A 23,850-nucleotide genomic window follows, 5' to 3' on the forward strand; every position below is an offset into this window, starting at 1 on the left:
CCATTTTCCTCTCTGCTTCTCCTATTCGCCTCTGATCCTCCCATTTTCCTCTCTGCTTCTCCTATTCGCCTCTGATCCTCCCATTTTCCTCTCTGCTCCTCCTATTCGCCTCTGATCCTCCCATTTTCCTCTCTGCTTCTCCTATTCACCTCTGATCCTCCCATTTTCCTCTCTGCTCCTCCTATTCGCCTCCGATCCTCCCATTTTCCTCTTTGCTCCTCCTAATCTCCTCTGATCCTCCCATTTTCCTCTTTGCTCTTCCTTTTCGCTTCTGATCCTCCCGTTTTCCTCTCTGCTTCTCCTATTCGCCTCTGATCCTCCCATTTTCCTCTCTGCTTCTCCTTTGCGCCTCTGATCCTCCCATTTTCCTCTTTGCTCCTCCTATTCACCTCTGATCCTCCCATTTTCCTCTCTGCTTCTCCTATTCACCTCTGATCCTCCCATTTTCCTCTCTGCTTCTCCTATTCGCCTCTGATCCTCCCATTTTCCTCTCTGCTTCTCCTAATCGCCTCTGATCCTCCCATTTTCCTCTCTGCTTCTCCTATTCGCCTCTGATCCTCCCATTTTCCTCTCTGCTTCTCCTATTCGCCTCTGATCCTCCCATTTTCCTCTCTGCTCCTCCTATTCGCCTCTGATCCTCCCATTTTCCTCTCTGCTTCTCCTATTCACCTCTGATCCTCCCATTTTCCTCTCTGCTTCTCCTATTCGCCTCTGATCCTCCCATTTTCCTCTTTGCTCCTCCTATTCGCCTCTGATCCTCCCATTTTCCTCTCTGCTTCTCCTATTCACCTCTGATCCTCCCATTTTCCTCTCTGCTTCTCCTATTCGCCTCTGATCCTCCCATTTTCCTCTCTGCTTCTCCTATTCGCCTCTGATCCTCCCATTTTCCTCTCTGCTTCTCCTATTTGCCTCTGATCCTCCCATTTTCCTCTCTGCTCCTCCTATTCGCCTCTGATCCTCCCATTTTCCTCTCTGCTTCTCCTATTCGCCTCTGATCCTCCCATTTTCCTCTCTGCTTCTCCTATTTGCCTCTGATCCTCCCATTTTCCTCTTTGCTCCTCCTATTCGCCTCTGATCCTCCCATTTTCCTCTTTGCTTCTCCTATTCACCTCTGATCCTCCCATTTTCCTCTTTGCTTCTCCTATTCACCTCTGATCCTCCCATTTTCCTCTCTGCTCTTCCTATTCACCTCTGATCCTCCCATTTTCCTCTCTGCTCTCCTATTCGCCTCTGCTCCTCCTATTTTCCTCTTTGCTCCTCCTATTCACCTCTGATCCTCCCATTATCCGCTTTGCTCCTCCTATTCGCCTCTGCTCCTCCCATTTTCCTCTTTGCTCCTCCTATTCACCTCTGATCCTCCCATTTTCCTCCTTGCTCCTCCTATTCGCCTCTGATCCTCCCATTTTCCTTTCTGCTTCTCCTATTCGCCTCTGATCCTCCCATTTTCCTCTCTGCTTCTCCTATTCGCCTCTGATCCTCCCATTTTCCTCTTTGCTCTTCCTTTTCGCTTCTGATCCTCCCGTTTTCCTCTCTGCTTCTCCTATTCGCCTCTGATCCTCCCATTTTCCTCTCTGCTTCTCCTATGCGCCTCTGATCCTCCCATTTTCCTCTTTGCTCCTCCTATTCACCTCTGATCCTCCCATTTTCCTCTCTGCTTCTCCTATTCACCTCTGATCCTCCCATTTTCCTCTCTGCTTCTCCTATTCACCTCTGATCCTCCCATTTTCCTCTCTGCTTCTCCTATTCGCCTCTGATCCTCCCATTTTCCTCTCTGCTTCTCCTAATTGCCTCTGATCCTCCCATTTTCCTCTCTGCTTCTCCTATTCACCTCTGATCCTCCCATTTTCCTCTCTGCTTCTCCTATTCGCCTCTGATCCTCCCATTTTCCTCTCTGCTTCTCCTATTCGCCTCTGATCCTCCCATTTTCCTCTCTGCTCCTCCTATTCGCCTCTGATCCTCCCATTTTCCTCTCTGCTTCTCCTATTCACCTCTGATCCTCCCATTTTCCTCTCTGCTTCTCCTATTCGCCTCTGATCCTCCCATTTTCCTCTTTGCTCCTCCTATTCGCCTCTGATCCTCCCATTTTCCTCTCTGCTTCTCCTATTCGCCTCTGATCCTCCCATTTTCCTCTCTGCTTCTCCTATTTGCCTCTGATCCTCCCATTTTCCTCTCTGCTCCTCCTATTCGCCTCTGATCCTCCCATTTTCCTCTCTGCTTCTCCTATTCGCCTCTGATCCTCCCATTTTCCTCTCTGCTTCTCCTATTTGCCTCTGATCCTCCCATTTTCCTCTTTGCTCCTCCTATTCGCCTCTGATCCTCCCATTTTCCTCTTTGCTTCTCCTATTCACCTCTGATCCTCCCATTTTCCTCTTTGCTTCTCCTATTCACCTCTGATCCTCCCATTTTCCTCTCTGCTCTTCCTATTCACCTCTGATCCTCCCATTTTCCTCTCTGCTCTCCTATTCGCCTCTGCTCCTCCTATTTTCCTCTTTGCTCCTCCTATTCACCTCTGATCCTCCCATTATCCGCTTTGCTCCTCCTATTCGCCTCTGCTCCTCCCATTTTCCTCTTTGCTCCTCCTATTCACCTCTGATCCTCCCATTTTCCTCCTTGCTCCTCCTATTCGCCTCTGATCCTCCCATTTTCCTTTCTGCTTCTCCTATTCGCCTCTGATCCTCCCATTTTCCTCTTTGCTTCTTATATTCGCCTCTGATCCTCCCATTTTCCTCTTTGCTTCTCCTATGCGCCTCTGATCCTCCCATTTTCCTCTCTGCTTCTCCTATTCGCCTCTGATCCTCCCATTTTCCTCTTTGCTTCTTATATTCGCCTCTGATCCTCCCATTTTCCTCTTTGCTCTTCCTTTTCGCTTCTGATCCTCCCGTTTTCCTCTCTGCTTCTCCTATTCGCCTCTGATCCTCCCATTTTCCTCTCTGCTTCTCCTATTCGCCTCTGATCCTCCCATTTTCCTTTCTGCTTCTCCTATTCGCCTCTGATCCTCCCATTTTCCTCTTTGCTTCTCCTATTCGCCTCTGATCCTCCCATTTTCCTCTTTGCTTCTCCTATTCGCCTCTGATCCTCCCATTTTCCTCTTTGCTTCTCCTAATCGCCTCTGATCCTCCCATTTTCCTCTTTGCTTCTCCTAATCGCCTCTGATCCTCCCATTTTCCTCTTTGCTTCTCCTATTCGCCTCTGATCCTCCCATTTTCCTCTTTGCTCTTCCTTTTCGCTTCTGATCCTCCCGTTTTCCTCTCTGCTTCTCCTATTCGCCTCTGATCCTCCCATTTTCCTCTTTGCTTCTCTTATTCGCCTTTTATCCTGCTATTTTCCTCTCTGCTCTTAAAATTCTCATTTCTGCTACTCCCATTTCCTTCTATGCTCCTCCTATTCTCCTCTGCCCCTCCCATTTTCCTCTCTGCTCCTATTCTCATTTCTAGTCCTCCCATTTTCCTGTCTGCTCCTCCTATTTGCCTCTGTTCCCTCCATTTTCCTCTCTGCTCCTCCAATTCTCAACTCTGCTCCTCCCGTTTTGCTCTCTGCTCCACCTATTTTCTTCTGATCCTCCTATTTTCCTCTCTGCTCTTCCTATTCACCTCTGACCTTCGGCTTGTACTCTGACTTCGCCTTTCCTTCATCTCCTGGCTCCTGACCTACGGTTTGTTTGACTTCCCCATCACTAGTTGCATCTGGTGGTAGTTCGTCACAAAGGTGATGTGAAGCTGAAGATATAGGGTAGATAGTCAAGTTTGCAAGTTATTCCCAAAAACTGCATTACTTATCTTGTACAGATCTTGGTCATTATACTCCAGTCACACCCAAAGCTGCAATGAAATTTGAACTTTCTCACTACTGCCACCTGTTGGGTCATTGGCGGTACTGCGCCTCAAGAAAACTACCCCTAATCAGTTTATTTCTTTGTTTTGCAGGGACAGGACCAAATCTGGCCAGCGATCCAATCCTCTACACGTTCCTGTTGGTATTTCATCAGCTCGTCTTCTTATTACTCAACCACTGATGGACCATTTTTGTGACTCATGAACCAACCAAACAGCCCATAGGAACTTTATCCAAATCCCTCCCTTATCGAAAGCTGCAAATTTAGAAAAGGACAGGAAAAAAATAAAAAAAGACTGAATGAAGCATGGCAAATACTTCACGGTGAAAAAAAAAAAAATAAAAGAAAATGTAATAATAGAAAAAAAAAAAAATTAAAAAAAAACAAACATATTTTTGGAGAAACTTATAAGAAATGAATCGCCCAAGACGACGAGTCAAGTTTCCAACGAAAACCAAGAGTCTTGTCTCTGACCCGTTAAGATTTCCGGACACAACTTCAAGATCCATAACTTTTACCAGGCATTTCCGTTAAAAAAAAAAAATGTTGTCATTCTTTTGGTTCTTTTTGCACGAACTGTTGATCAGTTATTTTTATGATGACCTGTAAATTTATTGAGTTGCCAGAAATGTTCTCCCAGGAAAGAAAACAAAAAAATATTTTTTAATTGGAATGTGTTTAATATTTGGAATTTTTTTTTTTTATTTTTTTTTGTCCCTTTTTTTGTAATTAAATTATTTAATTTCGGTAATTTCTTTTTTCTTCGTCGGAAGGCACATGTCAGATCCATCGTTAATCACCGTCGATAATATTTATTTTTAAATAAAGATTGGAAACAAGAAAAGAAAATTTGTTTATAACAAAAAAATAAAAAAAAAACTGTATTGTATAATGCTGAATAACAGTTGAATAAAATGATTTTGAGATAAGACACCAATATTCTATATTCAGGAAAGACTTCGGAAATAGCTACAATTTGTGCAAAAAAACAAAAAAAATAAAAAATAAATTAAATCTGTCCACACGGGTAACAAATTGGACCGGTCACCAGATTTTCCAATATAAACGGAATACTTCTTAGGTGATTTTAAAGTAGACCTGATGAGACTGGAGTACTTACTGTCTAAATCCATGTCAGAATGGCTCTATAATTCTAAGACTTTGCCCACCTAGCCTGCATGAATGACAGCTCTTTGGAGTTCCTCCTCTCTGCTGCTGTTACTGAAACAAAGCCGAACTAACCTAATAGACAGCTCCTCAGTGCCCCCCTCTCTGCTGCTGCTGAATTGCCACAAAACTAACCTAATAGACAGCTCCTCAGTGTCCCCCCTCTCTGCTACTGCTGAATTGCCACAAAACTAACCTAACAGACAGCTCCTCAGTGTCCCCCTCCCTGCTGCTGAATTGCCACAAAACTAACCCAATAGACAGCTCCTCAGTGTCCCCCCTCTCTGCTACTGCTGAATTGCCACAAAACTAACCTAATAGACAGCTCCTCAGTGCCCCCCTCTCTGCTGCCGCTGAATTGCCACAAAACTAACCTAATAGACAGCTCCTCAGTGTCCCCCTCCCTGCTGCTGAATTGCCACAAAACTAACCCAATAGACAGCTCCTCAGTGTCCCTCCTCCCTGCTGCTGAATTGCCACCCATGTAGACTGATAGAAAGCTCTTCATTGCTCCCCCTCTCCGTTGCTGCTGATTTGCCCCCCAGCTAGTCTAATTGCCAGCTCCTCAGTGTCCCCCCTCCCTGCTGCTGAATTTCCACAAAACTAACCTAATAAGACAGCTCCTCAGTGTCCCCCTCCCTGCTGCTGAATTTCCACAAAACTAACCTAATAGCTCTTCAGTGTTCCCCCTCCCTGCTGCTGAATTTCCACAAAACTAGCCTAATAGACAGCTCCTCAGTGTCCCCCCTCCCTGCTGCTGAATTGCCACAAAACTAACCTAATAGCTCTTCAGTGTCCCCCCTCCCTGCTGCTGAATTTCCACAAAACTAGCCTAATAGACAGCTCCTCAGTGTCCCCCTCCCTGCTGCTGAATTTCCACAAAACTAGCCTAATAGACAGCTCCTCAGTGTCCCCCCTCCCTGCTGCTGAATTGCCACAAAACTAACCTAATAGACAGCTCCTCAGTGTCCCCCCTCTCTGCTGCTGCTGAATTGCCACAAAACTGACCTAATAGACAGCTCCTCAGTGTCCCCCTCCCTGCTGCTGAATTGCCACAAAACTAACCCAATAGACAGCTCCTCAGTGTCCCTCCTCCCTGCTGCTGAATTTCCACCCATGTAGACTGATAGAAAGCTCTTCATTGCTCCCCCTCTCCGTTGCTGCTGATTTGCCCCCCAGCTAGTCTAATTGCCAGCTCCTCAGTGTCCCCCCTCCCTGCTGCTGAATTTCCACAAAACTAACCTAATAAGACAGCTCCTCAGTGTCCCCCTCCCTGCTGCTGAATGGCCACAAAACTAGCCTAATAGACAGCTCCTCAGTGTCCCCCTCCCTGCTGCTGAATTGCCACACAGTTTACCTAATAGCTCCTCAGTGCTCCCTCTCTGCAGTTGCTGACTTGCCACCCAGCTTGGCTGACTACCAGCTCCTCAGTGTCCCCCCTCTCTGCTGCTCACATGCCACACAACTAGACTGGTAAAGAGCTCCTCAATGCTCCCCATCTCTGTTGCTGCTGATTTACCACCCAGCTAGTCTGCCACCCAACTAACCCGATAGACAGCTCCACAGCGTCCCCCCTCCCTGCTGATGACTTGACACACAATTAATGTAATTGACAGCTCCTCAGTCCCCCCTCTATACTGCTGCTGACTTACCAACCAGCTTGGCTGACTGCCAGCTCCTCAGTGTCCCCCCTCTCTGTTGCTGCTGAATTGACATCCAGCTAGTCTGATAGTTCTTTTGTGTGCCTCTGCCAAGCTGCTGATGAAACCTCACACTGTTTAGTACAAGCTGCAACATCAGTCTTGATGGGCAGAGAATAATAGCTCTCAGTCAGGCTGGGAGGAGTCTGAGTGGCTGTCAGTCAGGCTGGGAGGAGTCTGAGTGGCTGTCAGTCAGGCTGGGAGGAGTCTGAGTAGCTGTCAGTCAGGCTGGGAGGAGTCTGAGTGGCTGTCAGTCAGGCTGGGAGGAGTCTGAGTAGCTGTCAGGCAGGGTGGAGGCTGAGTAGCTGTCAGTCAGGCTGGGAGGAGTCTGAGTGGCTGTCAGTCAGGCTGGGAGGAGTCTGAGTGGCTGTCAGTCAGGCTGGGAGGAGTCTGAGTAGCTGTCAGTCAGGCTGGGATGAGTCTGAGTAGCTGTCAGGCTGGGAGGAGTCTGAGTAGCTGTCAGTCAGGCTGGGATGAGTCTGAGTAGCTGTCAGTCAGGCTGGGAGGAGCCTGAGTTGCTGTCAGTCAGGCTGGGAGGAGTCTGAGTGGCTGTCAGTCAGGCTGGGAGGAGTCTGAGTAGCTGTCAGTCAGGCTGGGATGAGTCTGAGTAGCTGTCAGTCAGGCTGGGAGGAGTCTGAGTTGCTGTCAGTCAGGCTGGGAGGAGTCTGAGTAGCTGTCAGGCAGGGTGGAGGCTGAGTAGCTGTCAGTCAGGCTGGGAGGAGTCTGAGTGGCTGTCAGTCAGGCTGGGAGGAGTCTGAGTGGCTGTCAGTCAGGCTGGGAGGAGTCTGAGTAGCTGTCAGTCAGGCTGAGTGAGTGGAAACTGAGTACACTTGGACTATTACTTCTCTCACTAGCTAGCAATACTCAAAAAATGCTCAGATTTTATCAGGTTTACATAGACATTATGATATGGATATTCAGAGTACGTACACCAGTCTCATCAGGTCTATCAGATCTATCTGCCATATATACAGCTTATATTGTGAAATCATAAGACAGGTTCGCTTTAAAGCTTTTGGATCCCAATGCAAAAATTCTAACAGCACCTCCCGAATATGATGTGTCACTTATAATACTGGTCTTCTACGGGGCAAGGAGACTATTGGACCAGCTCAAACTGATAAATCTTCCAGAAAAATGCTAAAGTTTCCCATTGACATCCATTATACTCGGTACATGAATCGAGCCCATCCAGCACCTGAGCATGGTAGTGCCCGCTCATCACTAGTTATGAGTACAGAGCACCCGAGCATGGTAGTGCCCGCTCATCACTAGTTATGAGTACAGAGCACCCGAGCATGGTAGTGCCCGCTCATCACTAGTTACGAGTACTGAGCACCTGAGCATGGTAGTGCCTGCTCATCACTAGCTACCAGTACTGAGCACCTGAGCATGGTAGTGCCCGCTCATCACTAGTTACCAGTACTGAGCACCTGAGCATGGTAGTGCCCGCTCATCACTAGTTACGAGTACTGAGCACCCGAGCATGGTAGTGCCCGCTCATCACTAATTACCAGTACTGAGCACCCGAGCATGGCAGTGCCCGCTCATCACTAATTACCAGTACTGAGCACCCGAGCATGGTAGTGCCCGCTCATCACTAGTTACCAGTACTGAGCACCTGAGCATGGTAGTGCCCGCTCATCACTAATTACCAGTACTGAGCACCTGAGCATGGTAGTGCCCACTCATCACTAGTTACCAGTACTGAGCACCCAAGCATGGTAGTGCCCGCTCATCACTAGTTACCAGTACTGACCACCCCGAGCATGATAGTGCTCGCTCATCACTAGTTACCAGTACTGACCACCCGAGCATGGTAGTGCCCGCTCATCACTAGTTACCAGTACTGAGCACCTGAGCATGGTAGTGCCCACTCATCACTAGTTACCAACACTGAGCACCCGAGCATGGTAGTGCCCGCTCATCACTAGTTACAAGTACTGAGCACCTGAGCATGGTAGTGCCCACTCATCACTAGTTATGAGTACAGAGCACCTGAGCATGGTAGTGCCCGCTCATCACTAGTTATGAGTACAGAGCACCTGAACATGGTAGTGCCTGCTCATCACTAGTTATGAGTACTGAGCATCCGAGCATGGTAGTGCCCGCTCATCACTAGTTATGAGTACTGAGCACCCGAGCATGGTAGTGTCCGCTCATCACTAGTTATGAGTACAGAGCACCTGAGCATGACAGTGCCCACTCATCACCAGTTATGAGTACAGAGCACCCGAGCATGGTAGTGTCCGCTCATCACTAGTTACGAGTACAGAGCACCCGAGCATGGTAGTGCCCGCTCATCACTAGTTACCAGTACTGAGCACCTGAGCATGGTAGTGCCCACTCATCACTAGTTACCAGTACTGAGCACCTGAGCATGGTAGTGCCCGCTCATCACTAGTTACCAGTACTGAGCTCCCGAGCATGGTAGTGCCCGCTCATCACTAGTTACGAGTACTGAGAACCCGAGCATGGTAGTGCCTGCTCATCACTAGTTACGAGTTCTGAGAACCCGAGCATGGTAGTGCCCGCTCATCACTAGCTACCAGTACTGAGCACCTGAGCATGGTAGTGCCCGCTCATCACTAGTTACGAGTACTGAACACCCGAGAATGATAGTGCCCACTCATCACTAGTTACGAGTACAGAGCACCCGGGAATGGTAGTGCCCGCTCATCACTAGTTACGAATACAGAGCACCCGAGCATGGTAGTGCCCGCTCATCACTAGTTACCAGTACTGAGTACCCGAGCATGGTAGTGCCCGCTCATCACTAGTTACGAGTACCAAGCACCCGAGCATGGTAGTGCCCGCTCATCACTAGTTACCAGTACTGAGCACCTGAGCATGGTAGTGCCCGCTCATCACTAGTTACCAGTACTGAGCACCCGAGCATGGTAGTGCCCACTCATGTGAAGGTCTCAAAAGCATCAAATTAAACAAAAACATTATCAATAATCCCATCTCTATGTGCTCGCCGATCTTGCTGGTTGCATTTAGCGATCATGATCCAGAGGATCCATTATACCAACCTTTTTTCTGGTGCCTGAAAATAGTCTATCACCTCTAGTCTTATTGAAAAGTTTGTGCACGGTCTACACAAGAGCTAGAAATGTCAGATAAAGCCCCAGAGAGACCAAGATGCAACTGAAAACTTGGATCAGGCAGCTTGAATTTCAAAAATTGTCACGAGCCTTAAAGGGGATGTCCAGTACTTGGACGACCCCTACTCATTCCCATTGTTTGCCCCTGTGCAAATAAAAAAAAGCCTATACTCACAAGTGCGGCCGCTTTTCCAACAATGTCTGACGCTGCGTTCCCAGGGCACACATGACATTGTTATAACACGCGAGCCCCACTACCAATCAGTGGTTGGCGTCTGTCTCTCCATGTGCCGCCCCCACGCCTGTAGCAGCCGGGTTGCTTGGATCCGGACCCGCTGTGTGGCTCGAGGGATCCTCCGGACCCGGGGGTCACGCGGACACGCCAAATGAATGAAAAAGGGGGAGGTAGTTGTACGGCCTTGGCCGTATTCAGTTCGTGACGCCACCCACGGTGTGTGGTGAGGTGGGACACCACCGCTGCTGTTGTGGGGACACCCGGGGGAGATGTAATGGCAGCTTGATGTTAACCCCTCTGTGGGTAGGGATGGTTGCCCCGGGGCTCAGTGTCTCCCTGTGCAGCGTATGGCGATGGCAGGGACCTGCGCGCCCGGACGTACCAGGGGATGTTTGGTTACTCACAATTAAATGAATCACATGAGTCTTTTGGTAAACCAAGGTGCTGGTGGCCGGCCGCCGCGACCGGTTGTACTCTGGTCCCCCACCCGGGCTGGTGGTCGCCGTCTTTTCCTCTGCACTACTTTTGTTGTTTGCTTAGACTTCCCGGTATGGAACACGGGAGTGCGCTCCCGGCCTTTTGTGCACCTGAGGAGCCGTGCCCGCTGACGCTGACCCGTGGGATCTATGAGCCCTGGCGGTTGCCCTATCCCTCTCTGTGGGTGGTTGTCTGCGTTTGGAACTTTGGTTGGGACAGGACCTCTAATCCTGCTCTCAATCGGTTGATTAGCTAGGCCATTGGTTCCGGTCCTGGTTTCAGGGTCCGAGTACCCCCTCTGTGCACAGTTTCCGGGTCGGATCTCCGGTGTCGGTACCGGTGGGCTCGGATCTCCGGCTCCCTCTTCCCGTCGCCTGCCGATGGAGTCCACCGTCTGCCACCTAGCCAAGGTACCCTGTCACCTTTCAACTTGAGCTTCTCCTCTGCTGGAGCTACACCTAGCTCCAGCCTCCACTCCTCTCAACTTTAACTCCAGACTTCAACTGTTTGTTTTCCCGCCCCAGGCTGTCTAGACTCCTAGGTGGGCGTTCTCTAACCGCCTGGTCCCGCCCACTAGTGTGCCTGTCTTGCCCTAAGGGGGGGGGGGGGGGGGGTGACAAGGGTTGCAGGTTGGCTGAATGTAACCCTGTGAGGGAAGATGTTATGCGGGGGCCTATTGTGTGACTACCTGGTTTTGCCAGGGTTTCAAATCCACCTTCAGACATTTCAGCAGGATGTGAGCGCAGCACTGACTTCCTGCACAAGTTTCGAAGGTGGGGAAAAGGAAGCTGGCACTGACGTCTGAAGGTGGTGAGAAGGAAGCCTGCGCTGACGTCCAAAGGCAGGGAGAAGGAAGCTGACGCTGACGTCTGAAGGGGAGGAGAAAGAAGCCAGCGCTGAAGTCCAAAGGCGAGGAGAAGGAAGCTGGAGCTGACGTCCGAAGACTGGGAGAAGGAAGCCGGCGCTGAAATCCAAAGGGGAGGAGAAGGAAGCCAGCGCTGAAGTCCAAAGGGGAGGAGAAGGAAGCCAGCGCTGAAGACAAAGGGGAGGAGAAGGAAGCCAGCGTTGAAGTCCAAAGGGGAGGAGAAGGAAGCTGGCGCTGAAGTCCAAAGTGGAGGAGAAAGAAGCCGTTGCTGATGTCCAAAGGCAGGGAGAAGAAGGAAGCCGGCACTGATTGGTCACAGCTCGCGTGTCATAACAATGCCACGTGGGCCCCAGGAATGTGAGTTCCGATATCGCTGGAACCGTGCCGGTACTGGAGATGAGTATAGGCTTATTTATTTTTCTGGGTCGAACAAGGGGAATGAGAAGGAGTTGTCCAAATTGTGGAGAACCCCTTTAAAGGGAAGCTATCAGGGCGATTTTACTACTGACACTGGTCCTAGGGGTGTATAGATCTGAGTACAACAATTCAATTGATACCTGATTTGTAGAAATACGATGTGACACATCTGAGAAATCAAGCTTTGAAGCCACATGCAAATGAGTTTGAAAGTGAATTGGGGGCGTTACTGCGCTCTAAGGGCATTGACACGCCCCGATGCACTTCCAGACTAATTTACATGTGGCTTCAAAGCTTCACTGATGCCGGAACATTGGAGCCCCCTAAAGGGTGAGGAGCCTTTTGTGAGCAGTGAGATATCACAGCTTTTAAAGGGATGGAATCTAAATAGTCAATCTGGAGTCGAGAGATTTAGAATGGACACTTCCATTTTTAAAGGATTCTGACTTTGCAGGATTTTGTTCTACACCTGCCTAAAACTTTTGCACTTTAACACTGTAATTTACAGCATTTTTTATCACACCTGCCTAAAACTTTTGCACAGTACTACATATGACCGCTCACGACTGGTACATTAAAGGGATTTTTGCTAGAGATGAAGACTTTTGTTTTGCCCTCAGGACTTCCATTCTAAGCCAAACCCAAGAGTTAAGCACTGACTCCTGAAATTGGATTTGGACCAATCATGTTCATGTGTTTCATTTTGTGGCACCCCTGAGGCTCCAGTCGCCACAGAGTATTGCACCTTAATTAAGGAGCAATATTCACCTCTGGTAAGGAGGGGGTTAATCAGCGGTGTTCCACATTCACACTTTACATACAGCTTAGGAGCCTTCTCACAGGGGGGATGGCTCAGGGTAGATAGGGAGGTGGCCACCACGATGCATGAGACTTCCCCGGTCACTGAAGTGGCCACCTGGGGGGCGAGGTCCACTTGGGGTAGAAGTAGGAGCACCACACACAATCTTCAGACAGTCTACCCGGGACACCAGTTCTCGGACACGACACCATCACCACTTTCTTCCCTTCTCTTCGTGGGGCCTGGGGCTTGGAGCGGAACGCTCGGCCCAGGTTCCTCACGGCTGGAAGGGCAACTCTGAAACAGGACTTTCTTCTTTCAAACACCGGTGACTGCTTCTAACTTATCCGAGGTCGATGGGGCCCATCACAGCGGGTGACCAGTACTACCTGGGGGAGCGGCACAAAGAGTGAGTAAAGACACCTGGAACAGCAGCATCTGACTCGGACTCTTATTACTGGCGCCGCTGCCCCATGTCTCGACGCCAAAGGCCATCGCCATCACTACTCTCTTCATCATTCTACCCGGGGCCCGCTCCACCTCTGGGGAGCGATATCATCCTCGGCTGCTATTACCATCCGCGACAGCAGCGGAGGCTAATCTCTGGACAATGCACCACAGGTGGCGTCACGACAATCTTCCTACTACAATTCCCATCATCCTCCCTCCTTAGTAGTGTACATGTGACGCCCTGGCCTATCAGGTCGTCACAGTGTATTGTGCAATCTGCCCTTCTGTGCAATATCCACCTCCTCCTTGGTAACGGGTCCCTAACCATTGGTGTTGCCAAAACCAGCTAATCAAAATCCTAGGAACACTCTGCACCACACCCACCAGACACACCAGTGGATGGCCTGAGTGGAATAGGATCGCCCACTTGGGGGGTTGGTAAGGGGAGGTCAGGAGTAGGCCAGTGTAGTGTTCGAGGTGATGGAGAGAGGAGGTCAGGAGCCGAGCTCCTTGGAGACACCTACGTAGCAGACGTTGGTCTGGGCCTGGTAGGAGCTGGATCGTGGGGGATCATGACAAGGGGCACGGCATTGTCGTGGAGGACAGCCGGTGGCCTTGTACCATCACCGGGCTGGGACCAGGGCACGACGGGGTACGTGGACCCTAGGTTGAGGAGTAGCTTCAGGCAACCTGACAATTCACTCGATGACGACGGAGCCTTCAAGATTCGCTCTCCACTCGCTCCAAAATCGGGGTACTAGCGCAACGAAGGGGATAGGACTTTCCACAAATACGGTCCAGGACATCCCAAGCGTGAACCCTGAGAGCAAGCTCCCTCAGTTAGCCATACTGGGGATCGGGACCCGACTAGTTTCAAGCTACAGGGACCAACCAGAAAGAAACAAGGTGGCAAGGCAAAGGTCACAGATCAACAGGCAACACCAACAGAAACGGGGCCCAAACGAGCTCCCCTCAGCAGCAGCGGTGTCCAGAACTTTGGTTTACTACAGTTGTCGGCGTAAGCGTTATTGGACTGAGTACACAAGTGACCCTTACCTGCCCAATGACACCTCCCTGTCACCATCACCGAGTCCCGGGGCATTCCCCCCTACCCGTGGAGGGGTTAAACACCTGGCTGCCCCACTCCATCGCCACCGGATACTCCCAGCCGCAGCGGTGGTACTCTACCTTACCACACACCACGGGTGGCATCACAAACTCTTAATATACCACCCCCCTGTAAATACCTCCCTTCATTCGAGTGGCCGCGAGACCCCCGGGTCTGGACGCCCCTCGAGCCACCGCGGATCCGGATCCGAGCACATACACCTTGGGGCACGAAGCTGGGTAGGCCACCGCGACATCCCAGACCACCACACCGGCCCGGTAACGAGTAAAGCAGGAGGGCCCGTGCCTGACTACCCCCTGCCCCCTGAGTGCTACAACCTCTCTCCAGGTAAATCCTGGGCGGTGGGGAGGATGATTTTAGATAAAGTTGCCTTTAAATAGTTTTCGATCAACACGCTGAAGAACGCACCGAGTTTCCGACACCCCAAGACTTGCAGGATTTAAGGAAAACATTGCATATTGTACAACTAGATGCCAAAAATCAAGAAAAAAAAAGCGTAAAGAGCTCTCAGCATGGACCATTACTGGGTATTTTTAGATTTTCGTACCTGTGAATTTGGAAAAAAAAAAAAGCCAAGAAATTCCATTCTGTAGACGTGCATTACAATACAACAGGCGAGGAGCGCAGCGGGGGATTAAAACGAGTGGAAGGAGAGATGGAAAATATATGCAGATGCCAATGAGAAGACATTTAAAAGTATTATCTCCGCTAAACAAGAGCCCGGAGCGTTGATGAGAAGACGGCGGAAGCGACAGAGGAGGCGGCAGAGGTCACATCACCGGCTTATTGTGGAGGATGAGGAGAGGGGGCGAAGCGGAGGAGGCACCAACGTACTAATCACAAGACACCGAAAGGTGATCACTATTCTAAAGAACGGAGGTGATCCGGAGTCCACAGAAAGGAGCGCGGGGACATCGGAAAATTTACAGCTTTATTTATTTACCTGGGTGAAATAAGTATTGGATCCCTTGCTGATTTTGTAAGTTTCCCACTGACAAAGACATGAACAGTCGATAATTTTAAGGGAAGGTTAATTTTAACGGTGAGAGACAGAATATCCAAAATAAAATCCAGAAAATCACATTGTATAAATTATATAAATGTATTTGCATTTTGCAGAGAAATAAGTATTGGATCCCCTACCAACCATTACGAGTTCTGGCTCCTACAGACATTAGACGCTCCTAATCCCCTCATTACCTGCATTACAGACCGCTCTTACATGGTCCCCTGTATAAAGACTCCTGTCCACAGACTCCATTAATCAGTCAGACTCTAACCTCTACAACATGGGCGATCAAAGAGCTTTCTAAGGACGTCAGGGGCAAGACCATTGACCTGCACAAGGCTGGAATGGAGAAGACCATTGACCTGCACATGGCTGGAATGGAGAAGACCATTGACCTGCACATGGCTGGAATGGAGAAGACCATAGACCTGCACAAGGCTGGAATGGAGAAGACCATAGACCTGCACAAGGCTGGAATGGAGAAAACCATAGACCTGCACAAGGCTGGAATGGAGAAGACCATAGACCTGCACAAGGCTGGAATGGAGAAGACCATAGACCTGCACAAGGCTGAAATGCAGAAGACCATAGACCTGCACATGGCTGGAATGGAGAAGACCATAGACCTGCACAAGGCTGGAATGGAGAAGACCAAACCTGCACAAGGCTGGAATGGAGAAGACCATAGACCTGCATAAGGCTGGAATGGAGAAGACCATAGACCTGCACAAGGCTGGAATGGAGAAGATCATAGACCTGCACAAGGCTGGAATGGAGAAGACCATAGACCTGCACAAGGCTGGAATGGAGAAGACCAAACCTGCACAAGGCTGGAATGGAGAAGACCATAGACCTGCACAAGGCTGGAATGGAGAAGACCATAGACCTGCACAAGGCTGGAATGGAGAAGACCATAGACCTACACAAGGCTGGAATGGAGAAGACCATAGACCTGCACAAGGCTGGAATGGAGAAGACCATAGACCTGCACAAGGCTATAAACCTGCACATGACTGGAATGGAGAAGACCATAGACCTGCACATGGCTGGAATGGAGAAGACCATAGACCTGCACAAGGCTGGAATGGAGAAGACCATAGACCTGCACATGGCTGGAATGGAGACAACCATAGACTTGCACAAGGCTGGAATGGGCTACAAAACCATAAGTAAGATGCTGGGTGAGAAGGAGACAACTGGTGCAATAGTAAAAAAATTGAAGAAATACAAAATGACTGTCAGTCCACATCGATCTGGGATCCATGCAAAATCTCACCTTCTGGGGTCTCCAGGATCATGAGGAAGGTGAGACATCAGCCTAAAACTTCACAGGGGGAACTTGTTAATGATCTCACGGCAGCTGGGACCACTGTCACCAAGAAAACCATTTGTAATGCATTACGTCGTAATGGCTTAAAATCCTGCAGTGCCCGCAAAGTCCCACTGCTCAAGAAGGCGAATGTGCAGCTGGCCTGTCTGAAGAAGGTCCATGTGCATCCGGCCTGTCTGAAGAAGGCACATGTGCAGCCGGCCCGTCTGAAGAAGGCACATGTGCAGCCGGCCCGTCTGAAGAAGGCCCATGTGCAGCCAGTCCATCTGAAGAAGGCACATGTGCAGCCGGCCCGTCTGAAGAAGGCACATGTGCAGCCGGCCCGTCTGAAGAAGGCCCATGTGCAGCCACTCCGTCTGAAGAAGGCACATGTGCAGCCGGCCCGTCTGAAGAAGGCCCATGTGCAGCCGGCCCGTCTGAAAAAGGCTCATGTGCAGCCGGCCCATCTGAAGAAGGCCCAAGTACAGCCGGCCCGTCTGAAGAAGGCCCATGTACAGCCGGCCCGTCTGAAGAAGGCCCATGTACAGCCGGCCTGTCTGAAGAAGGCACATGTGCAGCCGGCCCGTCTGAAGAAGGTTCATGTGCAGCCGGCCTGTCTGAAGAAGGCCCATGTACAGCCGGCCCGTCTGAAGAAGGCCCATGTGCAGCCGACTCGTCTGAAGAAGGCCCATGTGCAGCTGGCCTGTCTGAATTTTGCCAATGAACACCTGTTTGATTCTGAGAGTGATTAGGAGAAGGTGATGTGGTCAGATGAGACAAAGATTGACCTCTTTGACATTAACTCCACTCGCCGCGTTTGGAGTAAGAGAAATGCTGCCTATAACCCAAAGAACACCATCCCCACTGTCAAGCATGGAGGTGAAAACATTATGTTTTGGGGGTGTTTCTCTGCTAAGGGTACAGGACTACTTCACCGCATCAATGGGACAATGGATGGAGCCATGTACCGTAAAATTCTGAGTGACAACCTCCTTCTCACTGCCAGGACATTAAAAATGGGTCATGTCAGGGTCTTCCAGCACGACAATGACCCAAAGCATACAGCCAAGGCAACAGAGTAGTGGATCAAAAAGAAGCACATTAAGGTCATGGAGTAGCCTAGCCAGTCTCCAGACCTTAATCTCATAGAAAACGTATGGAGGAGCTGAGGCTCCGAGTTGCCAAGCGACAGCCTCAAAATATTAATGATTTAGAGATGATCTGCAAAGAGGAATGGAGCAAAATTCCTTCTGACATCAAACCTCATCATCAACTACAGAAAACGTCTGACTGTTGTGCGGCCAATAAGGGTTTTACCACCAGGTATTAAGTCTTGTTTGCCAGAGGGATCCAATACTTATTTCTCTCTGCAAAATGCAAATAAATGTATATAATTTATACAATGTGATTTTCTGGATTTTATTTTGGATATTCCATCTCTCACTGTTAAAATTAACCTGCCCTTAAAACATAGACTGTTTATGTCTTTGTCAGTGGGCAAACTTACAAATCAGCGAGGGATCCAATACTTATTTCCCCCGCTGTTGCTGGGAGCCCAAATTTAAAGGAGATTTGTGGGATATTTTTATACTTTTTTCTGCATTTTTAGTGTTAAGTATCTTTCCTCGGGGCACGAAGCACGGGACCGCGCTCGTCTGCTTCTTGTGAACATTCATTGATGTGCTGACTTGATTCTTTTCCTTTGTGCAAACGATCATCTGGGGAAGAACGCTGAGAATGCACACACTTGGGAGGCAGAGCTAACATTTTTGGGAGTGCTGTATTGCAAATTTAGTATCCACGCCATGGATATTGGTCTTGGCAGGTAGATGGAGATAGAGCAAAGAAAAGTTTCTATATCTTTTTATATCATTATTCTATCATTTTTATCATAATTTTTTAGAACAAAACCTTTAAAAAAGGGCTTGGCCAGTAGTGGACAACTCCTGTAATACTGCAAGTGCTACATACAGCTGTACCAGTGTCTCTGCCCAAAGCAGATGAATAATATTATTTTTGTAGAGCACCATTAATTCCATGGTGCTGTATATGAAAAGGGGTTACATACCAAATACAATGCACAAACTAACTGAAACAGGTGGGAGTGGGTTCTGCCCTTGTGGGCTTGGTCTACAGAATAATAGAGGAAGAGACAGTAAGTTGTCAGGTTGCGGCAGCTCCGGTGGTGGTGAGGTGGCAGCTCCAGTGGTGGTGAGGCGGCAGCTTTGGTAGTAGTGAGGCAGCAGGTCCGGTGGTGGTCGAGCGGCAAATCCGGTAGTGGTCAGGTGGCATATCCGGTGGTAGTGAGGTGGTAGCTCCAGTAGAGGTGTGGTGGCAGCTCAGGTGGTAATGAGGCAGCACTTTCCGGTGGTGGTGAGGTAGTAGCTGTGGTAATAGTGAGGTGGCAGCTCCAATGGTGATGAGGTGGTAGCTCTGATGGAGGTGAGGCAGTATCTCCAGTGGTGGTGAGGCGGCAGCTTTGGTAGTACTGAGGCAGCAGGTCCGGTGGTGGTTGAGCGGCAAATCCGGTGGTGGTCAGGTGCCATATCCGGTGGTAGTGAGGTGGTAGCTCCAGTAGAGGTGAGGTGGCAGCCCCAGTGGTGGTGATGTGGCAGCTCTGCTGGTGGTGAAGCAGCAGCTCCTGTATTGGTCAGGCTACAACTCCACTCATAGTGAAGTGGTAGGATCGTTGGTGGTGAGGTGGCAGCTCCACTGGTGGTGAGTCGACAGCTCCGGTGGTGGTCAGGCAGCAGCTTCGATGGTAATGAGTTGGCAGGATGCGGTAGCTCCGGTGGTGGTGAGCTGGCAGCTGCAGTAGTGGTGTTGTGGCAGCTCTGGAGGTAATGAGGCAGCACTTTCCGGTGGTGGTGAGGTAGTAGCTGTGGCAGTGAGGTGGCAGCTACGATGGTGATGAGGTGGTAGCTCCGATAGAGGTGAGGCGGTAGCTCCGGTGATGGTGAGGTGGCAACTTTGGTGGTGCTGAGGTAGTAGGTCCGGTGGTGGTCGAGTGGCAAATCCGGTGGTGGTCAGGTGCCATATCCGGTGGTAGTGAGGTGGTAGCTCCAGTAGAGGTGAGGTGGCAGCCCCAGTGGTGGTGACGTGGCAGCTCTGCTGGTGGTGAAGCAGCAGCTCCTGTATTGGTCAGGCTACAACTCCAGTCGTAGTGAAGTGGTAGGATCGGTGGTGGTGAGGTGGCAGCTCCACTGGTGGTGAGTCGACAGCTCCGGTGGTGGTCAGGCAGCAGCTTCGATGGTAATGAGTTGGCAGGATGCGGTAGCTCCGGTGGTGGTGAGCTGGCAGCTGCAGTAGTGGTGTTGTGGCAGCTCTGGAGGTAATGAGGCAGCACTTTCCGGTGGTGGTGAGGTAGTAGCTGTGGCAGTGAGGTGGCAGCTACGATGGTGATGAGGTGGTAGCTCCGATAGAGGTGAGGCGGTAGCTCCGGTGGTGGTGAGGCGGCAACTTTGGTGGTGCTGAGGTAGTAGGTCCGGTGGTGGTCGAGTGGCAAATCCGGTGGTGGTCAGGCAACATATCCGGTGGTAGTGAGGTGGTAGCTCCGGTAGAGGTGAGGTGGCAGCCCCAGTGGTGGTGAGGTGGCAGCTCTGGTGGTGGTGATGTGGCAGTTCTGGTGGTAGTGAGGTGGCAGCTCTGCTGGTGGTAAGGTGGTAGCTCTGGTGGTGTTGAGGCACCAGCTCCAGTACTGGTCAAGCAGCTCCAGTGGTAGTAAAATTATATGATCGGTGGTGGTGAGGTGGCAGCTCCACTGGTGGTGAGTCGACAGCTCCAGTGGTGGTGAGGCGGCAGCTTCAGTGATGGTGAGGTGGCAGTGAAGTTATTGCACTCTGTAGCCTTCTTGAAAAGATGGGTTTTCACGTTCCACCTGAAAGTTCCAAGTGTGGTGAAAATTGAGACGTATTGGGTACAGAATTCCAAAGGACAGTGGATACTTGGGAGAAGTCTTGTAGTTGATTGGATGAGAAGCGAATAAGTGTGGAGGAGAAAAGGAGGTGTTTGGAGGGCCAGAGATTACGTGTGGACAGATATCGAGAGATTAGTTTGGAGATGTACGGAGGGGGCAGATTATGGACAGCTTTGAAGGTCAATGCTAGTAGTTTTAATTGGATATGTTGGGGAGTTGGAAGCAAATGAAGAGATTTACAGAGGGGAGAAGGGAAGCAGAGTTAAGGAGGGACTGGAGAGATGCGAGACTGTTAGCAGGGCGGCTACAGAGGGGATGTTGCAGTAGTTGAGGCGGGAGATGATGAGGGGGGCACTAACATTTTAGCAGATTCAAGGTTGAGGAAAGGACAGATTTTGGAAATATTTTTGAGTTGGAGGCGGCAGGAGGTGGTGATGGTTTGGATGTTCGGTGTAAAGGACAAGGCAGAGATGAGGGTCACTCCGAAGCAGCGGACTTCCGGTACATGGGGAAGCATGATGTAATTTATTGTGATAGAGAGATTAGGCAGGAGAGTGAGGTGAGATGGAGGAAAGATGTTGAGTTCAGTTGTGTCCACATTGAGTTTTAGAAAGTGAAAGGAGAAGATGGAGAATATGGCCGATAGAGACTCCTGGATTCTGGACAGCAAACAGGTGACATCTGGGCCAGAGAGGTAGATCTGAGGGTCATCAGTGCCGTAAATTATTTGTGTCTACCAGTCAAGATCCATTGATATGTAGCACCACCGGGGCAAGGGTTAAATGGACTCATCGCCGGGCCGGTGATGTCGGGTCTGGGATGTCAGGGGTGGCCCTGCCCGGCTTCGTAACCCTGAGGTGTACAATAAAAGGAATGAGAATGGATGGGATGAGGATGTTGGGAGTTGTCTCATGACGCCACCTTCGGTATGTGGCCATGGATTAGCCGCCGCTGCGGTCGTTGTCCTCTGGGGTGGGTGATATCATGGCTAGGATAGATCAGCTTCGCATAGGTGAAGCTAGGCCCCAGGGAGGATCATGGAGGGGGTAGCAGTGGTCATTGGCGCCGAAGCACGAGGCGACGGCGACGGCAATGAAGGGCGGACACAGTAGTTGTGGTTCCGGGTCTTTACTCACTGTCCGTGGGTTGCCCGGAAGGTACCGGTCTCCGCCGCGATGGACTCCAACCGATCCCCGATAAGTTAGAGGTAGCCACCGGTATTTGAAAGTGTCCTTTTCTAAGGGATGCCCCGTCGGAAGTGAGGGACCTAGGCTGATCTTCCCGCTCCAAGCCTCGGGTATTGCGAAGAAAGAAAGAAGAAAGTGGTATCATGTTTCCAGAACTGTAGTCCCAACTTGACTGACGATTGTGTCCGGGTTGCTCCTACTTCTACCCCAAGTGGTTGTCCTAGTGACCGGGAAAGTCCCATGCCTCGTGATGGCCACCCGCAGCCTGCCCTAGTCCAATCCCCAGTGAAAAGGCACCTAAGCTGTATGTGAGGTGAAATGTGGAAACACCGGTAATTAACCCCCTCCTCACCCGAGATGAATACTGCACCTTAAGTGAGCTGGAGTACCTTGTGGCGACTGAAACCGCAGGGGTGCCACACATCCATCTTGGAAAAAGACAAAATTTCAGTATTTAGTCCTAATATCATATTTCTAATATATTTACATTAGAAAACAGTGTAACAAATCCCCCTTAGCATATGTGTAGTATGTGTATATATCTTCTCTATTGAAGACCACTTCGTAAGCCTCGTAAATCCCCTTTTGCATACATTTGCGACACCTTTAAATCCCTTTCTGAAAAAAGAAGAAATAAAAAGATCTGATTTTCCGAGGATACAGGTGGATAGTAATGATTTAAATTAAAATGGAGCGTGTAGAGTCGGGCGCCGGCTGTGCGAGGAGCGCAGGATTTCATAAGCCTTTCGGAGGGGCTCACTGGCTCAATCTATTGTGAAAAATTGCTCATTCCTGACAACATAATTATATTACTTTCAAAGAAGTGGATAATAAGAGATCTCGCGGGGCAACTGCGCTCCGAAAACTTGGGTCTTGTTTCTGAGCAGTAATTACAATCCTGCCGCTGGCTTTTGTATATCGTGTAAAGGTAATAGAGTTTTCGCCTGTAAATAAAAACAGGAGAAAATTCGGGGGGGTGGGGGGTTCACTAAGATAAAGAAAACAATGTTTCGAAATTATATATATTTTTTCCACTTGTCTGCGATAATTATACGACTTCCATGTGTTCGCCGCATGGTTCTGTTACGGTCCGGCTCAGCCATATAGGTGGGGAACTGGAGGGAAGTCTGCAAACAAGAACAGCAGAGGCGAGTATGTAGAGAGAAGGTTCTTATATCCAGGATACAGGGTACGGAGCCTGATGAAGAGACCTGAGTAGTCCCGAAAGCTGCTATATATTACCATCTTTTCAGTTAGCCATTAAAAGGTATCAACCACTGAGGACTCTCAGATCCTTTATATCCAGGGGTAAATTCAGATGCAGAGTTCAGGCTATTGGCTTGGATACAAAGTTCAGGAGAATACAAGAAGCTACCTAAAAAATAAGAGAAAAGTATGTAGTCCAGGAATTGTAATAGATTACTACTAGTGATGAGCGGGCACTGCCATGCTCGGGTGCTCAGTACTCGTAACTACTGATGAGCGGGAACTACCATGCTCGGGTGCTCAGTACTGGTAACTAGTGATGAGCGGGCACTACCATGCTCGGGTGCTCAGTACTGGTAACTAGTGATGAGCGGGCACTTCCATGCTCGGGTGCTCTGTACTCTTAACTAGTGATGAGCGGGCACTACCATGCTCAGGTGCTCAGTACTGGTAACTAGTGATGAGCGGGCACTACCATGCTCGGGTGCTCAGTACTGGTAACTAGTGATGAGCGGGCACTACCATGCTCGGGTGCTCAGTACTGGTAACTAGTGATGAGCGGGCACTTCCATGCTCGGGTGCTCTGTACTCTTAACTAGTGATGAGCGGGCACTACCATGCTCAGGTGCTCAGTACTGGTAACTAGTGATGAGCGGGCACTACCATGCTCGGGTGCTCAGTACTCGTAACTAGTGATGAGCGGGCACTACCATGCTCAGGTGCTCAGTACTGGTAACTAGTGATGAGCGGGCACTACCATGCTCAGGTGCTCTGTACTCTTAACTAGTGATGAGCGGGCACTACCATGCTCAGGTGCTCAGTACTGGTAACTAGTGATGAGCGGGCACTACCATGCTCGGGTGCTCTGTACTCTTAACTAGTGATGAGCGGGCACTACCATGCTCAGGTGCTCAGTACTGGTAACTAGTGATGAGCGGGCACTACCATGCTCGGGTGCTCAGTACTCGTAACTAGTGATGAGCGGGCACTACCATGCTCGGGTGCTCAGTACTGGTAGCTAGTGATGAGTGGGCACTACCATGCT

The 23,850-nt window shown here is 49.9% G+C and overlaps 1 protein-coding gene across 2 annotated transcripts in view; it reads left to right on the top strand.

Annotated features, from left to right (window-relative positions):
- Nucleotides 1-4,771, top strand: part of VSTM2B (V-set and transmembrane domain containing 2B) — a 123,186-nt gene extending 118,415 nt beyond the window's left edge. For both annotated transcript variants that reach the window (XM_075326149.1, XM_075326150.1), the window contains one exon: nucleotides 3,924-4,771. In XM_075326149.1, coding sequence (XP_075182264.1) covers nucleotides 3,924-4,012 — 89 coding nt within the window. In that variant the 3' untranslated portion in view covers nucleotides 4,013-4,771. The remainder of the gene's footprint in view (nucleotides 1-3,923) is intronic.
- The last annotated feature ends 19,079 nt before the right edge of the window (nucleotides 4,772-23,850 follow it).

The sequence above is a fragment of the Anomaloglossus baeobatrachus genome, chromosome 10, assembly GCF_048569485.1.
Source record: "Anomaloglossus baeobatrachus isolate aAnoBae1 chromosome 10, aAnoBae1.hap1, whole genome shotgun sequence".
NCBI classification, from domain to species: domain Eukaryota; kingdom Metazoa; phylum Chordata; class Amphibia; order Anura; family Aromobatidae; genus Anomaloglossus; species Anomaloglossus baeobatrachus.